The 26,147-nt window shown below is 43.6% G+C and overlaps 2 protein-coding genes across 2 annotated transcripts; one reads left to right on the forward strand and one right to left on the reverse strand.

Moving 5' to 3' along the window:
• The first annotated feature begins 300 nt into the window (after positions 1 to 300).
• Krr1 (KRR1 small subunit processome component homolog) lies at positions 301 to 13,504 on the forward strand. Its single transcript, XM_021174788.2, has 10 exons — positions 301 to 449; positions 3,469 to 3,641; positions 4,707 to 4,841; positions 5,077 to 5,202; positions 5,280 to 5,363; positions 6,584 to 6,640; positions 7,361 to 7,531; positions 10,275 to 10,352; positions 10,438 to 10,531; positions 11,966 to 13,504. Exons 1-10 carry the CDS (start codon positions 368 to 370, stop codon positions 12,106 to 12,108), a joined length of 1,143 nt encoding a protein of 380 aa, XP_021030447.1. The 5' UTR covers positions 301 to 367; the 3' UTR covers positions 12,109 to 13,504.
• On the reverse strand, positions 12,870 to 25,596 carry Glipr1 (GLI pathogenesis related 1). The gene is made up of 6 exons (XM_021174790.1): positions 25,179 to 25,596; positions 21,687 to 21,926; positions 16,330 to 16,415; positions 13,992 to 14,077; positions 13,193 to 13,219; positions 12,870 to 13,097 (listed from the first exon to the last, which is right to left on the reverse strand). Exons 1-6 carry the CDS (start codon positions 25,350 to 25,352, stop codon positions 12,943 to 12,945), a joined length of 768 nt encoding a protein of 255 aa, XP_021030449.1. The 5' UTR covers positions 25,353 to 25,596; the 3' UTR covers positions 12,870 to 12,942.
• Positions 25,597 to 26,147: the final 551 nt, after the last annotated feature.

Here is a 26,147-nt window from a genome sequence, read left to right on the forward strand (position 1 = left end):
TTCCTTTCCTTTCCTTTCCTTTCCTTTCCTTTCCTTTCCTTTCCTTTCCTTTCCTTTCCTTTCCTTTCCTTTCCTTTCCTTTCCTTTCCTTTCCCTCTCAAAAAAGAAGTACAAGTAGCTACAATTTAGAGCTTGATACAAGAAAACTACCATTCCCAGCGTGCAACACCGAGGTTGCAATGCATCCTGGGAAGGAAGTGTCAAGCTCCCCCCACCCCCCACCCCCCGTCGGCTTCCTGTTCGTCTGAGCAGAGACCACGCAGGTCTGGTAGGGATTATCCGGAACTCGTTTTGCGTTTTACACGTTGTAGCCGGCGGGATTTTAAAGAACAGTTCCGCTTCCGGGGCCGCCGGAAGCAGTTTTGCGATGGCAACTTCTGCGGAGGCGCCTGCGAAAGAAGCTCAAAAACGTGACTCTCAGCCGCAGAAACAGAAGCGTGAGACCCAAGGTGAGGCAGTGCGGGACCCGAAGCCCGGAGCTGGCAGATCTCGAAGCATCTTTGTCTCTTTCCTTGGTCGCGCACTTGGGTTGAGCCTCCTTTAGGCTGTGCAGTGCCTGCGGTAGCCGGGGTAGCCGAGGGTTGCGGGTGTTGATGGTTGCGCCGGCCACGTGCAGCTAACGCAGTGTTTTTGCCAGCGACCGTCCCTGGCAAGTGTACCCGATGTGCCTTTTGTCCCCGGTAAAAGCGTGAGGACTCAGAGATTGTGGAAGGCGCGGCAGTTCTGCCTTGAGCTCTGGGAGGGGAGGTTGAGAGGATGCGGATCAGGATCAGGTGGGAGAATCTTCGGGTCCTGCGAGCGCCGATGGTGATGAGGGAGGCGGACGGGGAAAGGTGGGGACGGAGCTCAATAGGAAGTTTTGTCAGAACTTTTATCTGGTTATTAAGTTGCTAAATGACACAGCTCTCAGTCTTTAGCTCTAACCCCTAGTTTGATTTTTGGCTGCTCTAGTTTGATTGCTTCTTTCCGTTATGATGAGAGTTTGGTTTTTGCCTACCTTCAATTTAAAAAGAAAAAATTTTTTTCTTTTAAAAACTAAGTACGTAAAATACGGCAGGGACTATAGACACCGGTAAAAGCTTCAAACCAACGCTCGAGGAATTGACAGGATGAGTAGACCATCTTCCTCAAGTTATCTATGTGCCAATCACAGATGCTATATAGCTTCCTTTCTGGTACCCGGAGTAATTCGTTCGAGCTTTCTGTTACCTATCTACAGCTATTATGATTTTTAACAAAACGCTTCGATTTTTGTCTCCTTTTGAATTATAGGAGAATGAATGGAGCTGTGTACTCTATGCACGTTGTCTGTGTCTTTAGCTTCTGATTCTTTACGATGCTGTGTAATATTTAAATTCCGCCGTTGGCGGACATTTGAGCTCTGCCTTCAGCTTGCTCTTGTAAGCACCTTTGTGTATGTCTTCTGGCAATGCCTCAGGATCTCTGTAGGAACTTAGGATTGGAAACTCAATTGCAGTGTATCTTCAAGTTATGCTAATGCTACCGGAAGGAGTTGGGCCAGGTTTTTTTTCTTTTGTTTTAGGAAAGGTTTGTTTATGTTCACAGCGTGAGGGTACAGTCAACCATGGAGGGGAAACTGGGCCAGCTCAACTCTAATAGCTGAGATTTTTCATCGATCCAAATTTACAGTGATTTTTTGTTTGTTTGTTTGTTTGTTTGTTTTGTTTTTGAGGTCCTGGATGTACTTATATAGCTAGACTTTCACCCTCACCTAATAAACAAGTGATATTCTTGGTCCTAAGTGGCCTTAGTTCCCTTGCCCTTCCTCTACTAGGGTTCGCACATTCTCTCTTAGGAAGGTTTAACCCTGGGCCTGAGCTTGCTTGCTTTCTTTCTTTTTTTTTTTTTTTTTTTGGTTTTTCGAGACAGGGTTTCCCTAGAACTCACTCTGTAGACCAGGCTGGCCTCGAACTCAGAAATCCGCCTGCCTNCCTGCCTCTGCCTCCCAAGTGCTGGGATTAAAGGCGTGCGCCACCACCGCCCAGCATGATTTTTTTTTTTTATTTCACTTTAGAAAATGTGCTATTTGGTAGATAAGAAGTAGATACAATTTCAGATACAGATTGTGTTTTTAATTGGGTTTCACCAATGATGAAGTTGCACAGTTTCATGTTTTGGGGCTATTTGTGCTTCCAGTGTTGTGAAAGTGGCTTTTATTTCTTTTGCCTGTTTCAGTGCTTTGGCAGGTGGCCCCTTTCCCTGTTACCGATTGACAGCACTTGAACTGTTTAACTTGGATCTGGACACACTCATAATGCAATTCATGTTCCCGGTTTTTGTTGTTGTTGTTTTGTTTTGCTTTTTCGAGACAGGGTTTTTCTGTATAGCCCTGGCTGTCTTGGAACTCACTCTGTAGACCAGGCTGGCCTCGAACTCAGAAATTCTCCTGCCTCTGCCTCCCGAGTGCTGGGATTAAAGGCGTGGGCCACGACCGCCCCATGTTCCTGGTTTTCATAGGATTTTAGTTTGCAGTTCTTAAAAAGCAGGAATTGGAGAATGAGTGGTTGATGAGGACCCGTTGTCAGGAGCTTGAACCAGAGTGAATGGAAGTAGAAAGTACATTTTCTTACCTGTGGCTGATAACGTGGGCCAAGGGCCTGCCTTTCAGACCTCGGTGGTTTAAGGACAGGATGACGTTTAAGCACAGATCTCTGGGCCTCACCCCAGAGAAGCAGATTCACTCTGCCTGGGATGGAGCCCCAGATGGCCATGCCCACAAACTCCCACAGGTGTGCTGACGCTGCAAGATCAAGGATGGTTCTCTTTGGGTAGAGTTAACGTGTAGCTATTGGATTTGAGGGATTTCTAAAGTTCTGGGACAGGGAGTTTTGAGAAGTGAAGCAGGCTCTCCAGAGGTGATCTCATATAGTTGTCAGGATCCTAGGCCATTTCAGCATTTGTCCCTCTGGCCTGTCCTTTTGGTTTGAATATCTTCTATAAAGTAGAAATAGTAATAGTGGCTTTCTTTTATTGATGAAAGGTGTGTATAAAGCTCTTTGGAAATCCTAAAATTCTTTTACAGTGGCTGTTAATTGACATTGTACACCAGAATCCAATTTTAGGAATTTTTTACACACACAGACATGTTGGGGTGGGGGTAGGACTGTGTACCAAGAAAGTCAGAAAGGTTATTAATAATAAGGGATAAAAGTGATAAGGTGTTTGAACCACATTATTGTGCAGTGAAAGTGTCTTAGTAATTGCTGTCTACTGGTGCATCCCAGTTAGAGTGGGTACAGGGAAAGCATCCTTGTTGTGATGAGGCAACCGCAATGTATTCAGATGATCCTATTACAGCATGATGATGATGGGGCCATGGTCATGATGCTGAATAATGTAACAACCAGGGATGCGGATATGAAACAATGCATTGGTGATCTTATGAAGATGTGCATAGAGTGTGTGTGAAGGACCATTACCATGTGATGTGAATTCTTTCCTCTGTAGATGAGGCGGAGCTCCTCACTGTCCCTGATGGTTGGAAGGAACCAGCTTTTTCTAAAGAGGACAATCCCAGAGGACTCTTGGAGGAGAGCAGCTTCGCAACCTTGTTCCCGAAATACCGAGAGGCTTACCTGAAGGAGTGCTGGCCGCTGGTGCAGAAGGCCTTGAATGAGCATGTACGCCTGCTTTAAACAGTTCCTTTGAGAGCTTGCTCTTGCTTGTGCCTTTACTTTTAGTGAAATTTGTGTGTGCTGGTGGAGTTTGGTTTTGAAATGCCATAATAGCTGCTTAATTTGGTTCCTTTAGTATTTAAAAGAATCTAGGTAACCTTTATTCTTAGAGTTCATTCATAATGGTTTAGAGGTTCCTCAAGCCATCTAGGATTACCTGTTCCATCCAGACCTCCAACTGCCTTTCGTAGGCAGTGGTGGTAAGCATGGGCTCATGTACCTGGCCAGGTTGAGCCAAGCCACGTTTCAGAGTTTATTTTAAAGCACACTCGCTGGAGCACCAGCTTTCCCATGTTTGCTCCCTGCCGCCAGGTCTCCAGAGTGCCGGTGTTGAGATGTTCATTGCTCACCCATCGTGATGCAGGATTCTTCTGAATGTGTCACAAGGCAGAACAGAGCCTTTTGCTTTGCTCTGGTAAAATCCAGTTCCTGGGGCTGTGGAGCTCACACAGTTGGTGAAGTGCTTGTAATGCCAGCCTCAGGCCTGGAGCTCCATCCCCAGACCCCGTGTAAGCAGCCAGGGATGGAGGCAGAAGACCCGGGACTCACGGGCTAGCCAGCAGCTAACTTGGTGAGCTCCAAGCAGTGCCTAGGGAGTGACACTGAGAGCCGACCCCTGGCCTCCACGTGTGCATGTGCACGAGTGTGCACTCTCCCTCCTCCCTCACGTGGGTCTTGTTCTTGAGAGTTAGTGCTCACTTTTGCTAACTATTGCATTGTAAACCTGTCATAATTTGTTTTGTATTTAGTCCCTTAACCAGGTAGAAAGAAATTGAAAAGGAAAATTCATTTCTCAGTCTTGGGTTACAATTGCTTCAGTTTCTTACATCCTGCCAAGTGTGAAATTAATCAAGTATTCATCATTTGTATTTAACGGCCCAGATTATTCGGGGAGGGAGTTGAGAGGCTTTGTAGTTAGCTCACGGGCACAGAGGTTCTTAGTTTGGTTGGGGTCGACTCTATATTGATTTACAACTGAACCCATTTTGGGTTCTTTCCTTCTTTTTGTAGCATGTTAAAGCAACGCTGGACTTGATCGAGGGTAGCATGACTGTTTGTACAACAAAGAAGACGTTTGACCCTTACATCATCATTAGGGCCCGAGACCTAATAAAGCTCTTGGCCAGGAGCGTTTCCTTTGAACAGGTGTGTCTGGGCCAGGGGGATTAACTTGGTGAGCTCTGGGCCAGTGAGAGACTCTGCACACAAAAACAAAGTGGGCAGGGTCTCAGGAAAGCACGGGAGCGTGTTCCCCAGCCTGTGATACTGTGTCTTTCCATCTGCCCACCACCCTCCTCCCAGTGTCCATGTTTGTACTTGCATTTTAGTAGCCTGGGCTTGGAAAAGAAGAATGCTGATACTTTTTCCCTTCTCCTAAAAGGCAGTACGGATACTTCAGGATGATGTTGCGTGTGACATCATTAAAATCGGCTCTCTAGTGAGAAATAAAGAGAGATTTGTGAAGAGAAGACAGCGGCTTATTGGTCCCAAAGGATCCACCTTGAAGGTACTTGTCGTTACGGGGCATGGGCACCTCTTGCTGACTCTCCGAGCACTGAGTCTGATCTTGCTCTTCTGCCTCAGGCACTGGAGCTCCTGACAAACTGTTACGTCATGGTTCAGGGGAACACGGTCTCAGCCATCGGACCTTTCAGTGGCCTCAAAGAGGTGAGAGCTAGGACCCGACACTGCCACCAGACACACATGAAATAACTAACGTGGTTGTCACATAAGTGTTCATCGGGTAATGTCTTCTAATCGTTGCGTATTTTTAGAATGTGCTTTGATTTCTAAGTTGTAAATTGTTCGACATGTAACTTGAGGGTGTCATCACTTCCTAGAATCTCAGGTGCTTTGGGCAACCTTTGACAGCTGTGGAGACATGGCGGTTCCCAGTTAGGTGTATGCATAGGCATCCTTCCCACTGTAAGACCTCAGAGGGAGTTCAGATCCTCTTAGCTTACCTAATAGACCTTGCATCCACACAGGGTGCCAGCATCTGGATACTGAGCCAAGGTCCTGGTAGTGTAGTAACTCGTGCAACCAGTAGAGGTCAGCCTCTGCAGCCTTTCCCTTTAAACCACTGGATCTTTTGCTTTAGTGTTTTTTGTAGACATCTCTGCACCTTCTCCGATCTTGTGAGAACACCCATGGGACATAGCTTCCTGTCAGGTCCTGTTCTTACCGTGTTGAGCTAGATCTGGCTGTGTGGTTTGCCTCCCTCTTGGAATTCCTTTAGTAGGCATTCTTATGGCTTCTCTCTCAAAAATTACCTACTCTTTCTAATGGAGCAATAATAACATCAAATACTTTACAGTTTTACATTTTTGGAAATATGTTACTTAATTCTTACAGTAGATCTGAGATATAGTTTTATCTCCATTTTACAGATATAAAGCTGAAATAGGAATATTAATTGACTCTTACATGATGTGGTAGTCCCAGGGTTATTATTTATTATTATAATAGCAATTACTATTCTTGCAGTGCTGGAAATCAAACCCAAAGCCTTGTGCACAATAGGCAAGCTCTCTCCTGCTGAGCTGTAGCCCCTATGCCAGGATTTGAACCCTCGTCTTTTGACTCTAAATCCAGCTGTCTTGCCCTAAATCAGTAGTACTTGTAGGGCCTTGGGTATTTTGTTAGTTATTTACTGTATGGTCATAGTCATGAGACATAATTTGTTTAAAACAGTTGACTGCTGTCACAGAAGATGGAGAAGCCACTGAGAACAGTTAAAGTGTATCTGGTGTGGCTCTAGACTCGATTCACGGGATCCAGTGTGGCCATAGACTCTGATTCATGGGATAGTTTACAGGAGCTTAATCCTCTTCTGTCCAGTCTGTTGAAATCTTTGTGACCGCTTCATTTTTCTCTGTAAATTTCAGGTTCGAAAAGTAGTCCTTGATACCATGAAGAATATCCATCCAATTTATAACATTAAAGTGAGTCTTGTTTATACATTAGTAATTAGTGATTGTCAGAGTTCTAACTTCACAAACTGAAAATTAAACATTGTATGAAAATGTAATGTGCAGAGAATTGGGGATAAAATTTGTCCCACCCTGGCCCTCTTTGGAGATTGTATCTCCCTTGTAAAAACTATGGAGAGACACTGACCTTTATTGTAGCATTGCAGTACAGTGAAGAGAGGCTGCTGAGGACTGAGGAGAGGCGGCATCAGTAGAGTTTCTGCCTGTGTCAAAGTCTGGACTCTGAGGTTGCATGAAAGCTTCCTTTGGGATTTAATGCGTGCACCGTGTGTGGGAGACACTTGACTGAGCTGGAACGCAGCCATAGTATTGATGGGTGCTTGTGCGGGATGCACTGACATTTCAGGAAGCTGGGGGTAAAAGTGATTTGAAATTCCTGGGCCTTACGATACCTCAGTTGCTACTGAAAGCTTCCCACTCACTGGAAGCAACAGCTAATTAAGCACCAACTCCCCCTGTTATTCAATGGACGATGGCAGGGAAGCTGAGCTTCGTTTCCATATGTTATCTTCATTTGATCTAGACTTAGAGTTTCCGGCTGGTTGTGCAGGCTTAGTTTCGTTTCATTCTGAACACGCGAGAAGCTTGTCCTTACTTTTAGAAGCAATGTGATGATGATGATGATGTATGAATTTTAAAGTAATAATTTTATTTATATGTATGTGCCTAAAGACCTTGATGATTAAACGGGAGTTGGCAAAAGATTCTGAGTTACGATCACAAAGTTGGGAAAGATTTTTGCCACAGTTCAAGCACAAAAATGTGAATAAGCGCAAGGAACCAAAGAAGAAGAGCATCAAGAAGGAGTACACGCCCTTCCCGCCCCCACAGCCCGAGAGTCAGGTCAGTGGCCAGCGGCGAATGCTGGGTGCGGATGAAACTACATTATCCTGAGTTTGGAAACACTAGAGTTTGGGTTGGCTGTAGGTGTGCATGTGTTAGGACGTGAGAACTTGATAGCAAGGGTCTGGGGAGTGGGTATCCCATTGTGAGTAACTGTGTTGGGGGAGGGGGGTGTCAGGCAGCCAGGGCTCTGAGGCTAAAAGCTACCTAGGGATTTCACATTTTGACTACATACTGCAAAGTCTTACCTCCGACATGCATTTGTTGCCGTAGCTGTGAGCTGCAGGTTCCTTCCTTGTTTGTCAGCTGTCTTCTGGTCCTCTCCTTCACACATACAGCCAGGAGCCCCTCTCCTCTCTCCGCCTCTCTTTCTCATATACACATTCTTTAGCCACACCTTCCCAGGAAAACTCAAAAATTGGAGTTAGGCAAAAAAATTAAAGTGGAGAAATTGGATTAAATTCACTAAAAGTTTGTGTCTCCAACTTCTGCTCGGCCTAACTACGTTGCAGTCCTTTCTGTCCCCTTTCTGTTCTCTCCCACACCCGGCAGATCCCAGCATTGTACAGCTCTGGAATATTTGAGGTCATCAGAAAAGAGTTCCTTAGACTTCTTGTCTCGCATTTCCTGACCCATGTAAAGTCTCTTTTTGTGCTTGAGTTGGAGCTCCACCTATCTGGGATCTGGTTTGACTCTTCCTTTCTTTGCCTGTATCTCACAGTACTCAGTCTTTACTATGTCGTTTCTCATTTAAACATAAACCATTTTCTGCCCACCGTCTTCCCTTCCTCACTGACCTGTGTTTGGGGTTTCAGGGAAACCCTTAAGGCCAGTGGCTGGGGCAGGGGTGTTAGTGAGAATGGTGTTCGTAGTGAGACAGCAGTGGGAATGCATCTGTTCTGGGAAGGAAGGAAAGTGGGAGCCAAAGGAGCCCTGTTACATAGCAGGGGTGGTCTTTATACATCTACAGCTCTGTGCTAAGTCAGGGATTGTGACTAAAGATCTTGTGTCCTTCCATATGAATTTAGGATTGTCTCTTCCCATCTGTGAAGAACAGTAATTGCATTGATTATAGTTTGCTGTCGGTGACGTGGACATTCATCACTATTAATTCCTTGAATCCATTGACAGGGAAGATCTTCCCATCTCTATCTTCAGCCATTTCATTGTTGATCTATAATGTTCATCGTAGAGGTCTTGTGCTTTCTTACTAAGTTTGCTGGTGTGCACGCACGTGTGTGTTAAAGCTGGTTCTAGTGAGTAAGGTAACTTCCCGGCATTCCCAGCCTTTTGCTCACATTTCCCTGGATAACCATGAATGCAGCCACTACATTTGTAGATGGGTGTTATGGTGTCATATATCAAAAGATTGGATGCCCTTGACTATAGTAAATTTGTTACTGGGGATAGAAAAGCTAAGGACTTTGACTGCTGATTTTGTATCTTTTCCTGGGTTCACTCATCAGTTTTAAATGTTTCCATGGCATCCTTTGCGTTTTCTATGTAACTGAATCCATAAACCGATGGACTGCCTACTTACCGGCCTCTGGTGCCATGCTGAGTGAAAACAGTCAGTTCTTGAAAGTTTAAAATAAAAGTTCAGCACTGAAGCCATTTGGTGGTCCTGGGCTTTTTCCCTTTTATTAGGAGACAATACTCATTTAGTCTCTTTGTCACTGACAGATTTATAAATGCCTAGAGCATGTTTCCCTTCAAGTCATATAATTGGCATGTAGTTGTGTAATAACTGCTAGCAAACTTTTGTATTTAGTTAGTGTGGGTTTTAGTATTCCCCCTTTTCCTAATAGTTTTATTTGGGTCTTACCTCTTTTCTTGGTGAGTATTGATCGTTGCCCTGTGGGCTTTTTGTCTTTATATCTGACAGTCAGGGATGTTGGCCCAGCAGCTCCACAGGAAAGTTGGTAGGAACCTTAGCACCCCCTTTGTGACACCCACTGTTGTGGGCTTTCTAATATTATAGTACTTCAGTCTCTCTTGTTGATGACCCATGTGCTTTTTCACCCCAAAACAAGGTTGTACACCCATTACTTTGTCTCTTCTTTGTGAAGGGAGGGGTTTCTTGAAACAGCAGTGCCTTGACTTGTGCTCACACCTCTTTGTGAGTAAGATATTTTATATGACATGACTGTGAGTCTGTGTCCTCATGCCTAAGTGAGGTGATGACATTGACCTCAAGGGACTTTGAAGTGAGAAAGTATAAGAATTAAGACAGTGGCTTTGTTTGGGTCCCCTCTTCCTCTTAGCTTCTCCCCTCTCCTCTGCGACAGGGTCTAGTCCTGTAGGCCTGGCTGGCCTTGAGCTCTGTCCTCCTGCCTTAGCCTCCCTGGGGGTGTGGACCAAAAGCATGCACAGCCACACCTGGCCTGCACAGCCACACCTGGCCTAGAGCCTTTCACTGTTCTTTTGTGCCGTAGTTTCTATCCTTTCTAAGACTTGTTCTGCCTTCTTGGAGTCTCAGGTTCCCCCAGACTCATCTGATTGCTTTTCATACCTTGCTGACACCCTGACATTTGATCCTACCTGACTTAGTCAGCTGTGCGGATCACAAACACCTTCTATCCTAGCTCCACATGTGCATTAACCTCAGCTTGTACTTACCTCTATGTGACCAGTCATTAATCAGTATTGATGCCACCCTTCCTAACCCCAAGGACACTGACTTCTTAGGGAATTCCCTCGTCTACATTATTTCTGCTCTAACTGTAAATGCTGTTTCTAATAGATTGATAAAGAATTGGCCAGTGGTGAATACTTTCTGAAGGCGAATCAGAAGAAGCGGCAGAAAATGGAAGCAATAAAGGTAAGGATTTTTCAGATTCCACACAGCATCAAGAGCACAGTTTGTTACTAGTTGTGTTTCACTAAGGCGTTTCTCACCGATGTAGGCTAAGCAAGCAGAAGCTCTTACAAAGAGGCAGGAAGAACGAAACAAAGCGTTTATTCCGCCTAAGGAAAAGCCAGCTGTGAAGCCAAAGGAAGGTAAGAAGTCCGCGGTCTATGACAGACAACCCCAGAGTGCATGTCAGCCTCTACGAAACAACGGGCTTCCTCGGCTGGGTGAATTACTCACGAGCCTAGGCAAAAGTGACCCTCGAGGTTTTTATAATCTAGGCGTGTGTGTCTGTCTGTCCTGGGCTGGGGTTAGATTCCTTATTGGGAAAGATGTAACCCCAGAACCACGTGTCATCTCTGTGAAGACATGCAAACATTGTTGCCACACTGGAGAGGCCTTTCCCAGCTGTGGCTTAAAAGCTCCTTTCTGTGTTAACACATACTTCTCATCAGCTTAAGGTCTTGATAATAAGCTGTCAAGAGGAGGGCTGGATAGATGGCCCAGTGGTTAAGAGCACTGACTGCTCTTCCAGAGGTTCTGAGTTCAATTCCCAGCAACCAGATTATGGCTCACAACCATCTGTAATGGGATCTGATGCCGTCTTCTGGTGTGTGTGAAGACAGCTATATAGTGTACTCATATAAATAAAATAAATCTTAAAAAAAAAAAGCTGTCAGGAGGAAAAACCTCAGGTCACCGCTTAACCACACCTGGCCTCATTCTGACCTGTCCTCCATTTCCTTTGACTCTGGTAGCACTTGTCAGAGTAACCGTCCAAAGCCAACCTCAGCACAAGGAGGTGGGATACCCACTTTTAAGTACTTTGGTAGCTGTGTAACCATCAATGATTAAAGATGTAGTTACCCTGTAGAGTGGAGGTTTAAAATCTCTAGGCTTTTTGGATGGTACATTCTAAGTTTTAATTCTTTCATGCTAAGAAAAAGTTGCATCCTTTTAAAATTGTTTTTTGTATTTAGTTTAGCCTTAAAATAGTTTGGCCTGTTAAGACCACTAGATGCAGCCAGGCGTGGTGGCGCACGCCTTTAATCCCAGCACTCAGGAGGCAGAGGTAGGCGGATTTCTGAGTTTAAGGCCAGACTGGTCTGCAAAGTGAGTTCCAGGACAGCTAGGACTACACAGAGAAACCCTGTCTCGAAAAACCAAAAAAAAAACAAAAAAACAAAAAAAAACACTAGATGCTGTCACATTACAGTTTTTACTAACAAAATCATGTTAAAATACTTCTAGCTTAATTTGATAAGCCTTGTTATAGTTACTGAAGGGATCTCTCTATATTTATTTTTCATGAAATATAATTTTAAAATACTTTGTGTGTAGTGTGGAAAATTGGCTTCTTAATGAATAAAGTTCCAAAGTACAAAATTATGTGTAATTTGTACAAATCATGTGATGTGTAAAGAATGAGTTTGACCGACTGAATTAAGTATGCTGTCAGCCATGGGGTTTCATCTGCATGGTTGTGCTCATCTCGAGGGACCAACTGTTTTCAGATGTCTCTGTTTCATAGATGACCTTTAAAAGTATAATATGACATTTGCGTCTGTTTTAAACTTCTGCAGCTTCTACCGAAACGAAGATTGATGTGGCTGCTATCAAGGAAAAGGTTAAGAAAGCAAAGACGAAGAAACTGGGCGCTCTTACAGCGGAGGAAGTTAAGCTCAAGATGGAGGCTGACGAAAAGAAGCAGAAGAGAAAAAAGTAGCATTGGGAAAAAATCCCAAACTTTCTAAGGTGTTTCCTTTTGTAAAGGATTTTGAGATGGGAAGGCTTTAGCTGAGTCAAACTCAGGAAATCATGACCAGTTTACTTCTGTTTGTGGACGTATGCTCTGTAAATATAAATACGTAGGAGGTAGATACCTACGTATACATTGTGCCCAACTGGTTCCAGGCAAGTTTTGCCTAGATGTTTTAGGAATACCTGTTATTTTAAATTATATAGATTTTTGGAATGAGTCATCAAATCCAATGTTTGTTGCCATTGGTTGGTCTTCATAATCTCAGAACATTTGGTTTTGAGGAAAATACATGCAAATTTTCCACTTAATTTATTATTTTACCCCAGGATTAAAAAAACAACAACAGAAAATCCAAGGCCTCTAAATCAAATCTGTCACTGTTCTGAGTGAGGTACCAGGAAATATATATGGGTATCATACCCTGCATGTAAGCATGTGGGCCCCTTCTCCCACTGAAGCCAGAGCAGGGCATAGAATCCACTGGAGCTAGAGGTGTAGGTGGTAGTGAGACAGTGTGGGGACTGGAAATCAGACACTGGGCTTTGCAAGAGCAGCAAGAATTCTTGAGGGCAATTGGATTTAGAATTATCAACATGAGTATTACAGATCTGGAAATGTGAGATTTCCTGGGTGTGCGTCACTCGCTGCAGTCCTGGCTATGGCAACCTGGTCAGTCTGTATTCGTAATGCCGGAAGACAAGTTAACTCTGTAGACTTAGAAGAAGTTCTTTTGACTGAGATTTTATTGAAAAGTTTTTAAATAGCCACATGTGAATCAGTTGTCCTCCAACCACGGCTTTAGTCCAAAAGAACCAAGTTAGGATATTTGTGCTTTACCCAAATGGTAATTATAACAGACAGTAATAGAAGAACCGACTTAGCAATGAGAAAGAGAGATGTGTATCTGTTACGTAGATATATAGGCCAGTCCGGATAATCGACAGAGTAGTAACCTGTGAAACGAAGAAGAGCGTGCTCAGTTTCCCGTGCTGTGCTAGCCCAGCCTACATAGTGCCCCGGGAACACAGCTTAAGGTTTGCATACATACGTGAGACCTCGTCTCGTCGTGGGTTAACTGTAAAACCAGAATTAAGAAAAAGTTAGGTGTAGGGGAAGCTATGTTTCTAATTCTTTACAACTGTGACCTTGATTTGGCTTTAAGTACAATGATTTTCAAAGATCAGTTTTGGCTGCAGTATCAATATGATATTTTTCAGTCTTTTTATATGAACTTGATATGTAAATTTTTGTACAAAAGAAATACTACCAGGATGATTGAAAAAATCATGCCACAACTACCAGATGAATCTGGTTTTGAGCTATGGTTGAAACTAAAGATTAAAATATGATTTGTAAATAATGCAATTAAAGTATTTCTTTTAATTAGTTTGTTCATGATGAAGGAGGTAGCAGTTTCTCATCCAACCCAGCAGGACACCAAAGTCTCAGCAGGGTATCTGGCTTATCAGATGATGTCTCCCCCTCCCTTCTAAGCACCCCTACCCAGCTTTGCTTCTGTGAGCCACTCTGCTACAGAGGTGGCAGCAAAGAACCATGGGATTACATAGCTGCAGTCGCTTTTGCTCCCTTCACACTGTGGAAAAATCAGACTTCTTAAGGGCAGTCTGTTAAACTTTCCCTGCAGCCTCAGCTCTGCCTAGTCTGACTTACCTACCAGTATGGAGAGACACAAGACCTCCAGGCCTGTAGCATTATCTCCAAACTTCTGCCCATGCATCCTTTCTTTGTGCCTAGTATGTTGAGCTGGCTTCTGGGTCTTACCAAGGCCAGCTCAAAAATCATGCTCATACCTTAATTCTGTGGAAAGTTTTTATTATCTTACTTACTGCAGAGACTGTTGAGGCACTTGTCATCTTTAGGGCAATCACTGCACGTGGCTCCTTGCTTATATGGCCATGTTGGGTAATTTCCTCTGGAAAGCAGAAGACCGTTAGTACAGGGGCCCCCAACACAACTAACTGCACTTTACTCCGAATGTCTGACCAAATCCAGATGATGAGATGGAGGGAGATCCAGGAGGCTAGAAAAATGCGGAGAGACAGACGCAAGTGGACGGTTGCTAGTATTTGCAGGGCTTATGTCACGTGAACCCTGTGTTTATGAACTTTAATTTATACTGTCTCATTTATGAGGAGTCTTGAGGAATTATTTTTGTTTCTGTTAAGCAGGTAAGGAAACTGAAGATCTTAGAGATTAATAATTTGCCAAAGATGTCAGCTTATATGAGTGAACCAGGAAAGAAAAAAAATCTAGAAATGTCTTATGTTGGGCTCTTTCTACTTAACCCATAGCATATGTGATAACTTCCACCCATACACTGGCTATCCTAGAAAAGCTATTACACTTTGTAGGTGTTTTCCATGTACCAGGCCATCATGGTTTTTACTAGATACATGGTTCGGCTGGGGTAATGACCTCCAAAAGAAAAAAGAAAATTAGGAAAAATTTATTTGTATATAAATGTGATAATAACTGATAACTATTATCTAACCAAATATCTAAGGGATAGAGAGAACTCAGTAATTGATCTCTTTAACATGTTTGGACTTTTTCCTATGCATCCTATGAGGATAACTTAGTTTCATCCATGCTAGGCAAATGTTCTATCAGTGTACCACATTCCCTAGCCCCAACCCCCCAAAAGCAACTTACTGTGAAACCAAAAGAGATTAGAAGATACAGGCATATACATACATATGCATACATATGTATAAATATTCATATATTTATATGCATGCATGTAGGACCGGGAATGAAATATAGTACAGTGTCTTTCATTGTTAAAAAGCACAACACTCCATAAGCAGCCTAAGTTGTAGAATGGTTGTGATTAAATCACTGTTATCTTTTTTTTTTTTTTTTTTTTTGGTTTTTCGAGACAGGGTTTCTCTGTATAGCCCTGGCTGTCCTGGAACTCACTTTGTAGACCAGGCTGGCNGGAACTCACTTTGTAGACCAGGCTGGCCTCGAACTCAGAAATCCGCCTGCCTCTGCCTCCCGAGTGCTGGGATTAAAGGCGTGCGCCACCACGCCCGGCGTTATCTTATTTTTTTAATTGTCTATTCCAAACTAAAAGAGAAGGGGAAAAATGTCACTTAAAATTGGTAGATTTGTTTTGGGGCAAACATGAAACGAGGAAGACCTGGGCTGGTTTGGGTGAGTTTCCTTAAGACAGACAGACTTTACCGTGCTCTGCCGAATCAAGCACAATAGTTTTGAATTTGTTCTAGAAACCCGGGGGGAGGGGGTGCGTAAGAGGGTTGGGATCCTGGGAAAGAGGGAAGACACAGAATATGAGCAAAGGTCCCCAAGGGGATGGCCTAAGGTGGCAGTGCCCAAAGAACACTGGGCACACTCAGGGCCAAAGCTTACACTCCCCTGTTCTGTGAGCCCTGGAGTCATGGGTTAGAACATGTTCATAGAGTATCCCCCATCCAGACACTAAAACTGACCACATATTAGGACACAAACAACTCTCAAGAAACAGGAAAAATTGAAATAACATTCACCCTGTACAAAAGGAATAACGATATCAACAAAAAATAAGCTAACACGGGAAACATGTAGACTATTCCCACACAACATTATCTGCCGGTTTTATAATTATTGGAACCTAACCTGCTGCTCTCTGAAAAGTTCAACTGTCTAAAGCCTTGAAGTAATTAGTGTCAACTGAGCAGCTCTACTTACGTTTTGAAGTGTGTGAAAGTTTGCTCTGATTTAAACAAAATAAGTTAATGTCAGTTCCCTTTCCTGGTATTATGGATATATCAATTTACATCTTTGGCAAGCATTTTAATCATGCTACTCTTAAAGAATGCTCTTGCAGTGTTTTATTTGTTTGTTTGTTTCGAGACAGGGTTTCTCTGTTTAGCCCTGGCTGTCCTGAAATTCACTTTATAGACCAGGCTGGCCTCGAACTCAAAAATCCGCCTGCCTCTGCCTCCCGAGTGCTGGGATTAAAGGCGTGCGCCACCACCGCCCGGCTTCTTGTAGTGTTTTAGAGCATATATATGTGTGTATAAACATACCCACACAGTATTAATGTAGTAAGTCTCTGAGCAGATTTAGAGGCCTTGAGATTTTTTTTTCTTTATACTTCTAGATTTTCTATATTACAGATAAATACCTATATTAACATATTTTTAGAATTCAGGCACTTACGCTGGTCCATAGTTGCATATAAAATTTGCTCCATTAGGGCAAAGTTGCACTGCACAGCCAAGTTTGTAACTGTCTGCCCAAACAACCTAAAAGGACAAGAAGATTTCTTAACCACAGAAATGACTCAATGACCATTTGATTATTATCAAGCCTTTATAGCTGTGCCAAGGAATATCTGCTCTAGTCCCATAAGAGTCTACTAAGGGAATGTTAAGCACTCTGGACTCAGCTGACACAAGTCCTGAGTTACAGTCTCAGAACAGTGTGCGTGAGTGCATGTGTAAAATAAACACATACATGACAAGATGATCTGGGAAAGCTGTCATAGCGTTCCTGCAGCTATCACTGCGAGCCAGGAGATGAACCTTGAAGAGATGAACACTAGGAACAGCCAGACTTGGTCAGTCAGGCTGAATGACATCTTCTAGAGCCTGATCATGGGGTTTTTCTCTCACACATTTCCACACAGTCAAACTGGGTGTGTGTGGTGCTGGTGGTGGGGAGTCTCCCCATGATCACTCTTACAACCAAACTTCAGGATTGCTACATCAAATTCCCTTGCAAAGTAGCAAAGCACCTGTGACCTTTGCCAATAAGAGTGAGTTCTGTTGGCCAATAAAGTGTTCAGGGCTCTGGCCTAGAGCAGAGGAAGGGTTTGTCCTAAGCGTAAGGATGTATTCTATTGATGGGGGACAACGTGCATAGGGCCTCTTTCAGAAGGAAACGTTCTAGTCACTAAAACAAAGCCCAGACAGTTCTCAGGCTGTGGGGGAAATCCAGGTGGAGACTGGCTCCTAATAGAAGAGCAATCCCTGGATTGTTTGCCCAAGTTGACTGCGGCGTTCCAGGTGACCGGGCATCATCCTTCCACTGAAGAAAGCAAACCCATGTGCTCAGCCATCCTGTTATCTCCAATGCTTCCTCTGAGCAGCTACAACACTTCCTACAGAAAGCAGCTGCAACTAAATAAAACAGGGTAACCTCGAAGGGAAGAAAGCAGCCGATTCAAAGGGTGTTGAGGAAAACCATCTCTGAAGTGACCTTTTTCCCTGAGATGTAAGTGAGACTACAGACAAAGACAGATCAGAAGACTTGGAGAATGGGCACCGTCCATTCTCAGGGATGAAGGTGCTGGAGTAAAAGTTGCCTGGCATGTTAGGGTGGCAGAAAAAAGGCAAGTGGAGGCACAGTCTGATTGGGGGACAGTCACAGCCAATGAGATCAAAGGGGGCTGACTGAAGGAATTCTGGTAGGTAAGAAAAAGATTATTTATTTTTGAGTCCACTTGGCACTTACGGAGTAGATGGACTGAGAAGACTGGGTTGGGGGGGGGGGAGGCAATCCTGGAGGTTTATTTTAGCAGCATAGGAATGAGCACATGGTCACTCAGGCTTGGGTGATAGAATTCTTGGAAGCTGATGGAGTTCATGACTCAAGAATAACGGGGCTGGAAAGAGATGGGAGCCTGATAATGGCTGTCTCCTGAGAGGCTCTGCCAGAGCCTGACAAATACAGAGGCGGATGCTCACAGCCAACCACTGGACTGAGCTCGGGGTCCCCAATGGAGGAGTTGGAGAAGGGACTGAAGGAGTGGAGGGGGTTTACAACCCCATGGGGGAGCAACAGTGTCAACCAGGCAGACCCCCCTACCCCCTGGAGCTCCCGGGAACTGGTCCACCAACCAAAGAATACACGTGGAGCTGGCCACATATGTGGCAGAGGATGATGGCTTTGCTAGACATCAATGGGAGGAGGGACCTGAGGCCTGAGGGAGTTTGATGCACCAGTGTAGGGGAATGCCAGGGCAGGAAGGTGGGAGCAGGTGGGTTGGTGTACTGGCTATTTTTGTGTCAACTTGACACAGCTGGAGTTATCACAGAGAAAGGAGCTTCAGTTGAGGAAATGCCTCCATGAGATCCAACTGTAAGGCATTTTCTCAATTAGTGATCAAGGGGGAAAGGCCCCTTGTGGGTGGGACCATCTCTGGGCTGGTAGTCTTGGGTTCTATAAGAGAACAGGCTGAGCAAGCCAGAGGAGGCAAGCCAGTAAAGAACATCCCTCCATGGCCTCTGCATCAGCTCCTGCTCCCTGACCTGCTTGAGTTCCAGTCCTGACTTCCTTTGGTGATGAACAGCAGTATGGAAGTGTAAGCCGAATAAACCCTTTCCTCCCCAACTTGCTTCTTGGTCATGATGTTTGTGCAGGAATAGAAACCCTGACTAAGACAGTTAGGGAGCAACCTCATAGAGGCAGGGGGAGAGGGGTTTCCAGAGGGGAGACCTGGAAAGGGGATAACATTTGAAATGTAAATAAAGAAAACATCCAATAAAAGAAAAAAAAAAGAATGCAAGGAGAAGAGCAGGAGGAGGAGTGGGGGAGGAGGAGGAGGAGGAGGAAACATCTGAGAGGTTTACTCAAGTCTCCATGTTGCCCCTCCATCCAGACCCTGACTGATGTTCAGTGTGGAAATTATACACTGTATTAGATCCTTAGGTGATATCAATATGCAAATGTATATGTAACACCTATCTCCCAAAAAGCTCCTAAGAGGGGCACCTCTCACGGGGGGCAGGTGAAGTGTCTCAGGGGATAAAGGCACTTGCCACAAGGACTACCATATGAGTTGGGTTTCATGGTATGCATGTACACACACACACATTGAAATAACAAAAATATTTTTTGATTGTAAAAAAAATGTTTCATCTCTGGAAAAGAAGGCTACATCATTTTATTCTTTTTAGTATGAAATCTCAGGTGAAGATTTTGAAAGGTATCAGAAGCATGTCTGACTTTTTTAAATAAATGGGATTTATATGTCAAAACAAAACCAAACAATAGCTAAGAACATTGGATCTTATTCTGCATGTGGGGGAGCATTTGGGCTTGGGACCCAGGTACTATTTTTTATAGAAAACCAGGGACCAAGCAAGGTGGGTAGGAACTTGGGCACAGGGTTCTGTTCAAAGTGTTCATTTTGAGCTGCCTATTATATATTCCAGTAAAGACTGGGATAGGCCCTGTTATGAGGATGGGAGAACAGAGATACGAATCTTGAAGTCACAAGGTTAAGTAAGACCATATAGGCAGAGGTAATAGAAAAGGGCAAGGAGAGCTTTTATGTGTCATACCTGTTGCATTGGTTGGGGACAAGGGATGACAAAGGTGCTAGTATATCCCTGAGGGCAGGCAGGTGGAAATGCCAGGCTGTCCTCAGGGACAGCCTGATATATTAGTTGTTAGTCACTGTGACAAAATATCTGTGGGAAGGCATGTTCTGGGTCCTGGATGGTCACAGTTGTCATTGCCTTTGGGTCTGTGATGAGGGTCTTGGAAACTAGTCACACCTTGTGGTGGCCAGGAAACCAAAGATAGAGAAAAGGGATACATTTCCAGCATCCCTTACAAGTGAACACCCCCATGACCTATCCATCTTCTTCTGTCTGGACCCTACCACCTAAGGAAACCGTTCCCCACTTTCCAACATGCACCAGGCCTTTAAGAAGAGACCTTGCAAACAGCTTTTTCTTCTTCTTCTTCTTCTTTTTTTCAAAGTTAGGCTTAGCTGGATATGGTGTCTCACATCTATAACCTCAGCATTCTTGAAGATGAGACAGGAAGCTCATTGTGAGTTCAAGGTTTACTTGGGCTACACAGTGAATCTGAGGGCAGCCTGGGCCATCCAGTTAGTCCCATTGTTTTCTGTACTTACTAGTCAAAGAAGCAAAGCCAGGGCCACAGTGTCAGGGCAGGAATATGAACTCAGATTCTGTAGCTCCAGTCCTATCTGGAACTTGCCTACCAGAAAATCTTTTATTAAACAAAAATGAAAAACTTGCTAGTCTGTCTTCAGTGAACATGAAGCTAAAATGTTTAATCAGTATGTCAATACTATTCTCATAGAGACGATCAAACTAAATTTATGCTCTACCTGTTTATCGTTGGGCAATATATGTAAACAACCTGATGTTCAAAAGAGGAGGGTAAGTAGAGTTTAGATCCTACTGTAGGTAACTTTCCAGTAGGAACGTGAAATGACTTGAGTAGTATGAACCTTACCACCACCACCACCACTAAGGTCTCTTAGAAGGCTGAAACAGGAATTTTAGACAAGGATTTCTCAGAAATCCTCTTCTAACATAAATTATTACAAAACTAGATTCCGGGGCTGCACTCTTTGTTAAATGGCTACTGACAAAGTGTTGGTCCAGATTCCTGCACAGCTCTCTCTGCGATATTAGCTTATATGACAATACTTTACAGTCTCAGAAGTGTGGGAAAGGAGAAATTAGGAGCAAGACTGGGGGAGCAGAGTACAGCTGCGGATGGCTTCTGGCTCTCAGGAGAGCTCTCCCTGATTTGGGGAGACATGCGTGTGCACGACTAGTCCAATTAAGAGAAACTGACAGAGGCCATATGAGCAAAGATGACACAGAAACTATCCAGCCAAGAGCTCACACCCTAGTCCATGGAGGAACAGACGTGGGAGTCGGTTCTTGAAAGTAGAGTTTGTCGAATGTAAAGAGACTTCAGGATAAATTAACCAGGTAAAGGAGGTGTGCAAGGTCTATGAAGGGGCCTGTTCGTTGGAATTTCAGTAGCTCAGCATGCAAAATATGTAGCAGTCAGAAGACAATTTGCTTTTTAACAGACTTGTTACCCATATGAATATCCCTCCTCCCAGGGAGTCAGAACAGGAAGAGAAAACTCAAGTTCAGGTCAGACAGACTTGAGACAGCAGAAACTTCCCTCAATGTGTAAGTTCCTCCTTTTCATCTAGAGGGAAAAAAAGGAAGGCTAATACTTGGGACATGGGAAAACTAATTTTCAAAATCCTATCTCTCCCATAGATATGAGACCAAATTAGTGGTCCAAACGTCTCCAGTAGGCGACCATGTTCTGGCTTCCCTGCCGAAGGCAGAGCTCATCATGGAAGATTGGCTATGAATTCCCAAGTCCTGGAAGATGTAACCATGACAACCATTTACCTTCCTAAGCTGAAAGCCCCATTCCCTTCTTAACCACAAACATGTAAGGGAGGGTCTAACACCCATACATCAACAAACTCAGAGAGACTATGATGTTTCTCTAAAGCCACATAGCTAGGGAGAAGACGCTTCAAGTTCATTCATCAGCCATATTCCAAGGCTAAATTTAAGGAACACAATGTTATCTCATGCGAGTGTCTCGTACTGTCTAGATGAATGGCCGTTGCATATGATTTTATCCATGTAACTCATGTTTCCACGTATATTTTCCTCTTATAATCCTACTAGCTCATTATATATTTGTTCAACACCAAGTCCAGTTCGTTCCATCTTTAAACAGGTGGTTCCAAGAAGCTATAGGGAAGTACTTACCTGAGTATAATGGCCACAGACATGTCTACATTTCCTAGTGCTGAAGTCATAGTGCTTAATTTCTTCATACCAGGCGGAGATGGCTGAAGATACTGAAAAGATGGATAGAGAGCCAAGCCAGATATTCTCTCCCAGGGCGGTGAAATTTGGGTGTATCCGTGAATGCAGCTGTGGGTTGTGTTTAAATACACAAGATTTTGTCCATGCTTTTGCAATTTGGGCTAGTTTTGGGTCCCAAGACTGAAAAATAATTAAACAATATAGAAGTCAAGAAAGAAATATCTTATTCAAAAACTTAAGACTACTATTAACAAACACAAGACTGTTTGCCTACTCAACTCAGATCTGGGGACCCCGCTGGCTTACTACTTAAAGGCCAGGTTCCAGTTCCTTAGAGAGGAAGAATCAAAGGGACAAATGAGGTAGACTCCAGAAGCAGCATAGTGCTCACTAGTCTCTCTGCCTGCTAATTAGAATACTATCATACACTTCTATTGCTCCAAAGACACATCCTGAGGAAAATGCAAGTTGGGCAGGAAGTTTAAAATGAAAGTTTATTCAGCTCTCATTTCCACATCTCTGTTCAAAGAAGCCAGGACAGGAACTCAAACTGGGCAGAATCCTGGAGATGGGAGCTGATGCAGATGCCACGGAGAGATGCTTTTTACTAGCTTGCCTCCCATGGCTTGCTCAAGGAACAAGCCTGCTTTCTCATAGAACCCAGGACCACCAGCCCAGGGATGGTAAATAGGTGGACCCCCTCCTCCCCAAAATCGATCACTAATAGAGAACAACTGCCTTACAGCTGGATTCCATGGAAGCATTTTGGAAACTGAGGCCCCTTCCCTGATGACTCGTATTATCTTGTGTCCAGTTAACACAAAAGCAGCCAGTACAAAGGAGAAGTGATGAGGTCAAAGAATGGGAGAGAAGCAGAAACATCCATGTCTTCGAGTGCTACTGCCTGAATAACCAGAAGCTCTAAGAGATAAACAAGTCCCATGATGTATCAGGGACAATGAAAATCAGCACGTGATACACGGTAGCTTTTGTATGAAGGAACAGTGAAGTGTCCAAAAGAGAAATCTCCACAATGATTCCATTCTGACAGTTCTCCAACAGTAAAATATGTAGGAAACCATCTTACTAAGGGGATAAAAGACTCCTACAGTGAAAACGAGGAAACACTGAAGGCATGCTGAAGATAACGCTAGATCAGCGGCTCTCAACCCGTGGGTTGCAACTCCTCTCTTTCAAAACATCCTTACATTACAACTCAGCAGTAGCAACATTACAGTTAGGAAGTGGCAACAAAAATGCTTTCTGGTTGAGGGTCATGCAACATGACAAGCTGTGTTCAAGGGTCACAGCACTGGGTTGAGAACCACTGCTGTAAAGGCTGCTAGGAAGGCTGTTCGTGCTCATGGCTTTGGGGAGGCGTTTTCAAATTCGAGGACCACTGAAAGATGCTTACACGTCTCACTCTGCCCGTAAAAAAAAAAATCTGCAAGGACTTCTGATCAGATACTGGAGTGCTAAAGGAATTGTCAATCTAGACTTCAAAACCAGAGGGCTGGTCAAAAGGGACAGAAGCGTATTGGCATCGAAGCAGACAAGGAGATAATGCAAGAGGAAGCTAGACCAGTGGTGCTGGACAAACTGAATATGTATGCACAAAGGAGCACAAAACCAGGTTCATACAGTGTAGAAGAAACAAATCAGAGTGTGTTACAAACCTAAATATGAGACCTGAAACTGCCACAACCAAATGTCTCAATTTTACATCTTTTTTTTTTTTTTTTTTAATTTGTGGCTTTTATTTTTTTCTGTTCTGTCCAATTACTTTGGCTAACATTTCAATGTATGAAGCACAGGCAATTTTCTGAACAGGGCTTCAATGGTTCAGGAAATATGTAAGTACTGACAAGTGAGACTACACTGATTAGAAACCACGGGCACAGTGAAAATGAACATTACCTGAGGGCATAGCCTAAAGAATGGAAGAAAAAGTGGTCATGATGATGATACATGCCTTTAAACGCATGTATCATCGTGAAGGGGTCAGAGTCAGGCAGATCTCTCAGTTCTAGGCCAGTCTCATTTACATATCAAGTTCAAAAAAAAATAGAAAGAAGCAAAGAAAGAAGGAAAGTAAAAAAAAAGAAAAAAAAAAAAAGGCCAGGCAGTGGTGGCACATGCCTTTAATCCCAGCACTCGGGAGCCAGAGGCAGGTGGATTTCTGAGTTCGAGGCCAGCCTAGTCTACAGAGTGAGTTCCAGGACAGCCAGGGCTATACAGAGAAACCCTGTCTCGGAAAAAATAAATAAATAAATAAATAAATAAATAAATAAATAAATAAATAAAAGGAAGAAAATATGTAGCAGCTACTTATGCATCAGCAGATTAATACCTAAAATGTATGAAGAGCTAAAAGCATTAAACCCTAAAAGGGTGAGAAATCCAACAAGCAACAGATGGGCTGAACACAGTCCTTCAGAGAAGCATAGCTCAACATCCTTACCATTAGGGAAATCTGACTGTTAAGTCTGCTGATATGTGGGTGGAGGAAAAAGCCTTTACATGCTGCTGATAGGTATGTAAATTAGCTCAGCCACTATGGAAATCAGTATCACCACAAACTATAAACATAAGACTAGCGTGTGATTCAGCTACAACATGTTTGGGCTTGTCTCTATAGGGATGGAAGTCAGCACATTTTGAGATATTTGCATATCCATGGTTTTTTTTTTTTTGTTGTTGTTTGTTTTGTTTTGTTTTGTTTTGTGGCACTACTCACAACCTCCAAGCTATGGATTACATCCAGTGGTTCCCAGAAAGATGAAAGGGTAAGGAAAATAGCTTGTGTGCAGATATGTCTATATAAACACACTGAGCGGTATTGTTGAGTCGCCAAGAACAAAATTATGACATTTGCAGGGAAACAGATGGGATTGGAAATCATCACATTAAGTAGCATAAAGCAGACGCAGGCGGGAAAGCATCATGACCTCTTCTATGTGAAGTGTAGAGGAAAACAACCGAAGACCACAGAAACGTAGAAGGGGAAAGCGATCAGAGGAAGAGGGCCAAGAGGACAAGGAATGAGTGTAGCCTAAGCACACTGAATTATCATAATGAAACACCATTATTTTACACAGCATATATAATGAAAAAAAAAAAAGAACCCTTAAGACACAAAAAAGAAAGCTCAGAAATATTAACAGGAAAAACCATGACAAAAAAGAAGTCTGTTGCTCATGGCTGCGGAAAGGAAGTGTGCAGAAAGAACTGAATCATGCCAGTGGTATTGCTCAAGACAGTCGGGGAAAGGTTACGGTGGACTCTGATCGAAAACTGAGTTTACTGCACACGTCCATTACAAGGAAAAAAAGAAAGAAAACCACTCAGGGTTACCCAGAAGTCACACCCAAATTAATGCAGGCAAGCTGCTTCTGATTGACATGGGCAACAAGCCCTTGCTAGTGAACTCACCATGTACAGCATATTCCGGGCTGGTGGACTCACTTTTGACCGAAGCTGGTTGTGAACTTGAACACATTCTTTGATGAAGTCCTCGTTTGTTATATCTGGCAAAGTGCTTTCTGTAAATGAAGAACTAGACACAGAGGAAGCCATCCAGACCATCACAGCAAGGATGGCCTGCATGGTCTCTCTGGTTGCTGCTGGACCTAGAATCCAGAGCCGCGGGGTTCTGATAGAATGCTCGGTTCTCTCAGTCTGCAGACTGTTTCCCTGTTGGAGCTCGGATGAACCCAGGGTTGTTTATGCTAGACAAGTGCTCTGCCTCTGAGCTCCATCTTCAGCATGCTGGGTTTTTTTTTCTTTTTTTTTTTATGACCAGCTTTACAAAGCACAGCCTACTTCAGCTTGAGGAGCCTGAGAGCAGAACATGACGTCACGAAACTTACACCGGACTTCTCCATATATGGCTTGTAGCTCATGGTGTTTTTTTTTTTTTTTTTTTTTTTTTTTTTTTTTTTTTTTTTTTCTATTTTGAAAGGACAACATAAACTCCACTTGTGTCTGTTTAAGGGCCAGGTCTGATTTTGAAAAGAAAGCCATAAGGCACCAGCTCCAGGAACAGACCATAAAATCCAGAAGCAAGGACATAAAACCACCTCCCAAAGAACAGCCTGGGACAATCACAAAAATGGGGAAATGTCTTATCTCAGAATGGGCCGTCTGGGCTGGGCAGCCCTATCTTATCCTATGGTTAAACATTCATGACACAGGAATGCAGACTGCTGACCACCTGGGACTCCCTAATACCCAGCAAGGAAAATTTAGATTACCTAATCCGTTTGGAGAGTTCCCCTGGTTCCCTATAAGAAGGCCTGTGTGCCTTTGTCTGAGGTCACCATTTCAAAAAATGGTTGACACCCCCCCACTTCCCCACTCCCCTTCTTGCCAGTATATGTTCTTTGGTTGGTGGCTCAGTCT

Source organism: Mus caroli, chromosome 10 (assembly GCF_900094665.2).
Source record: "Mus caroli chromosome 10, CAROLI_EIJ_v1.1, whole genome shotgun sequence".
NCBI classification, from domain to species: domain Eukaryota; kingdom Metazoa; phylum Chordata; class Mammalia; order Rodentia; family Muridae; genus Mus; species Mus caroli.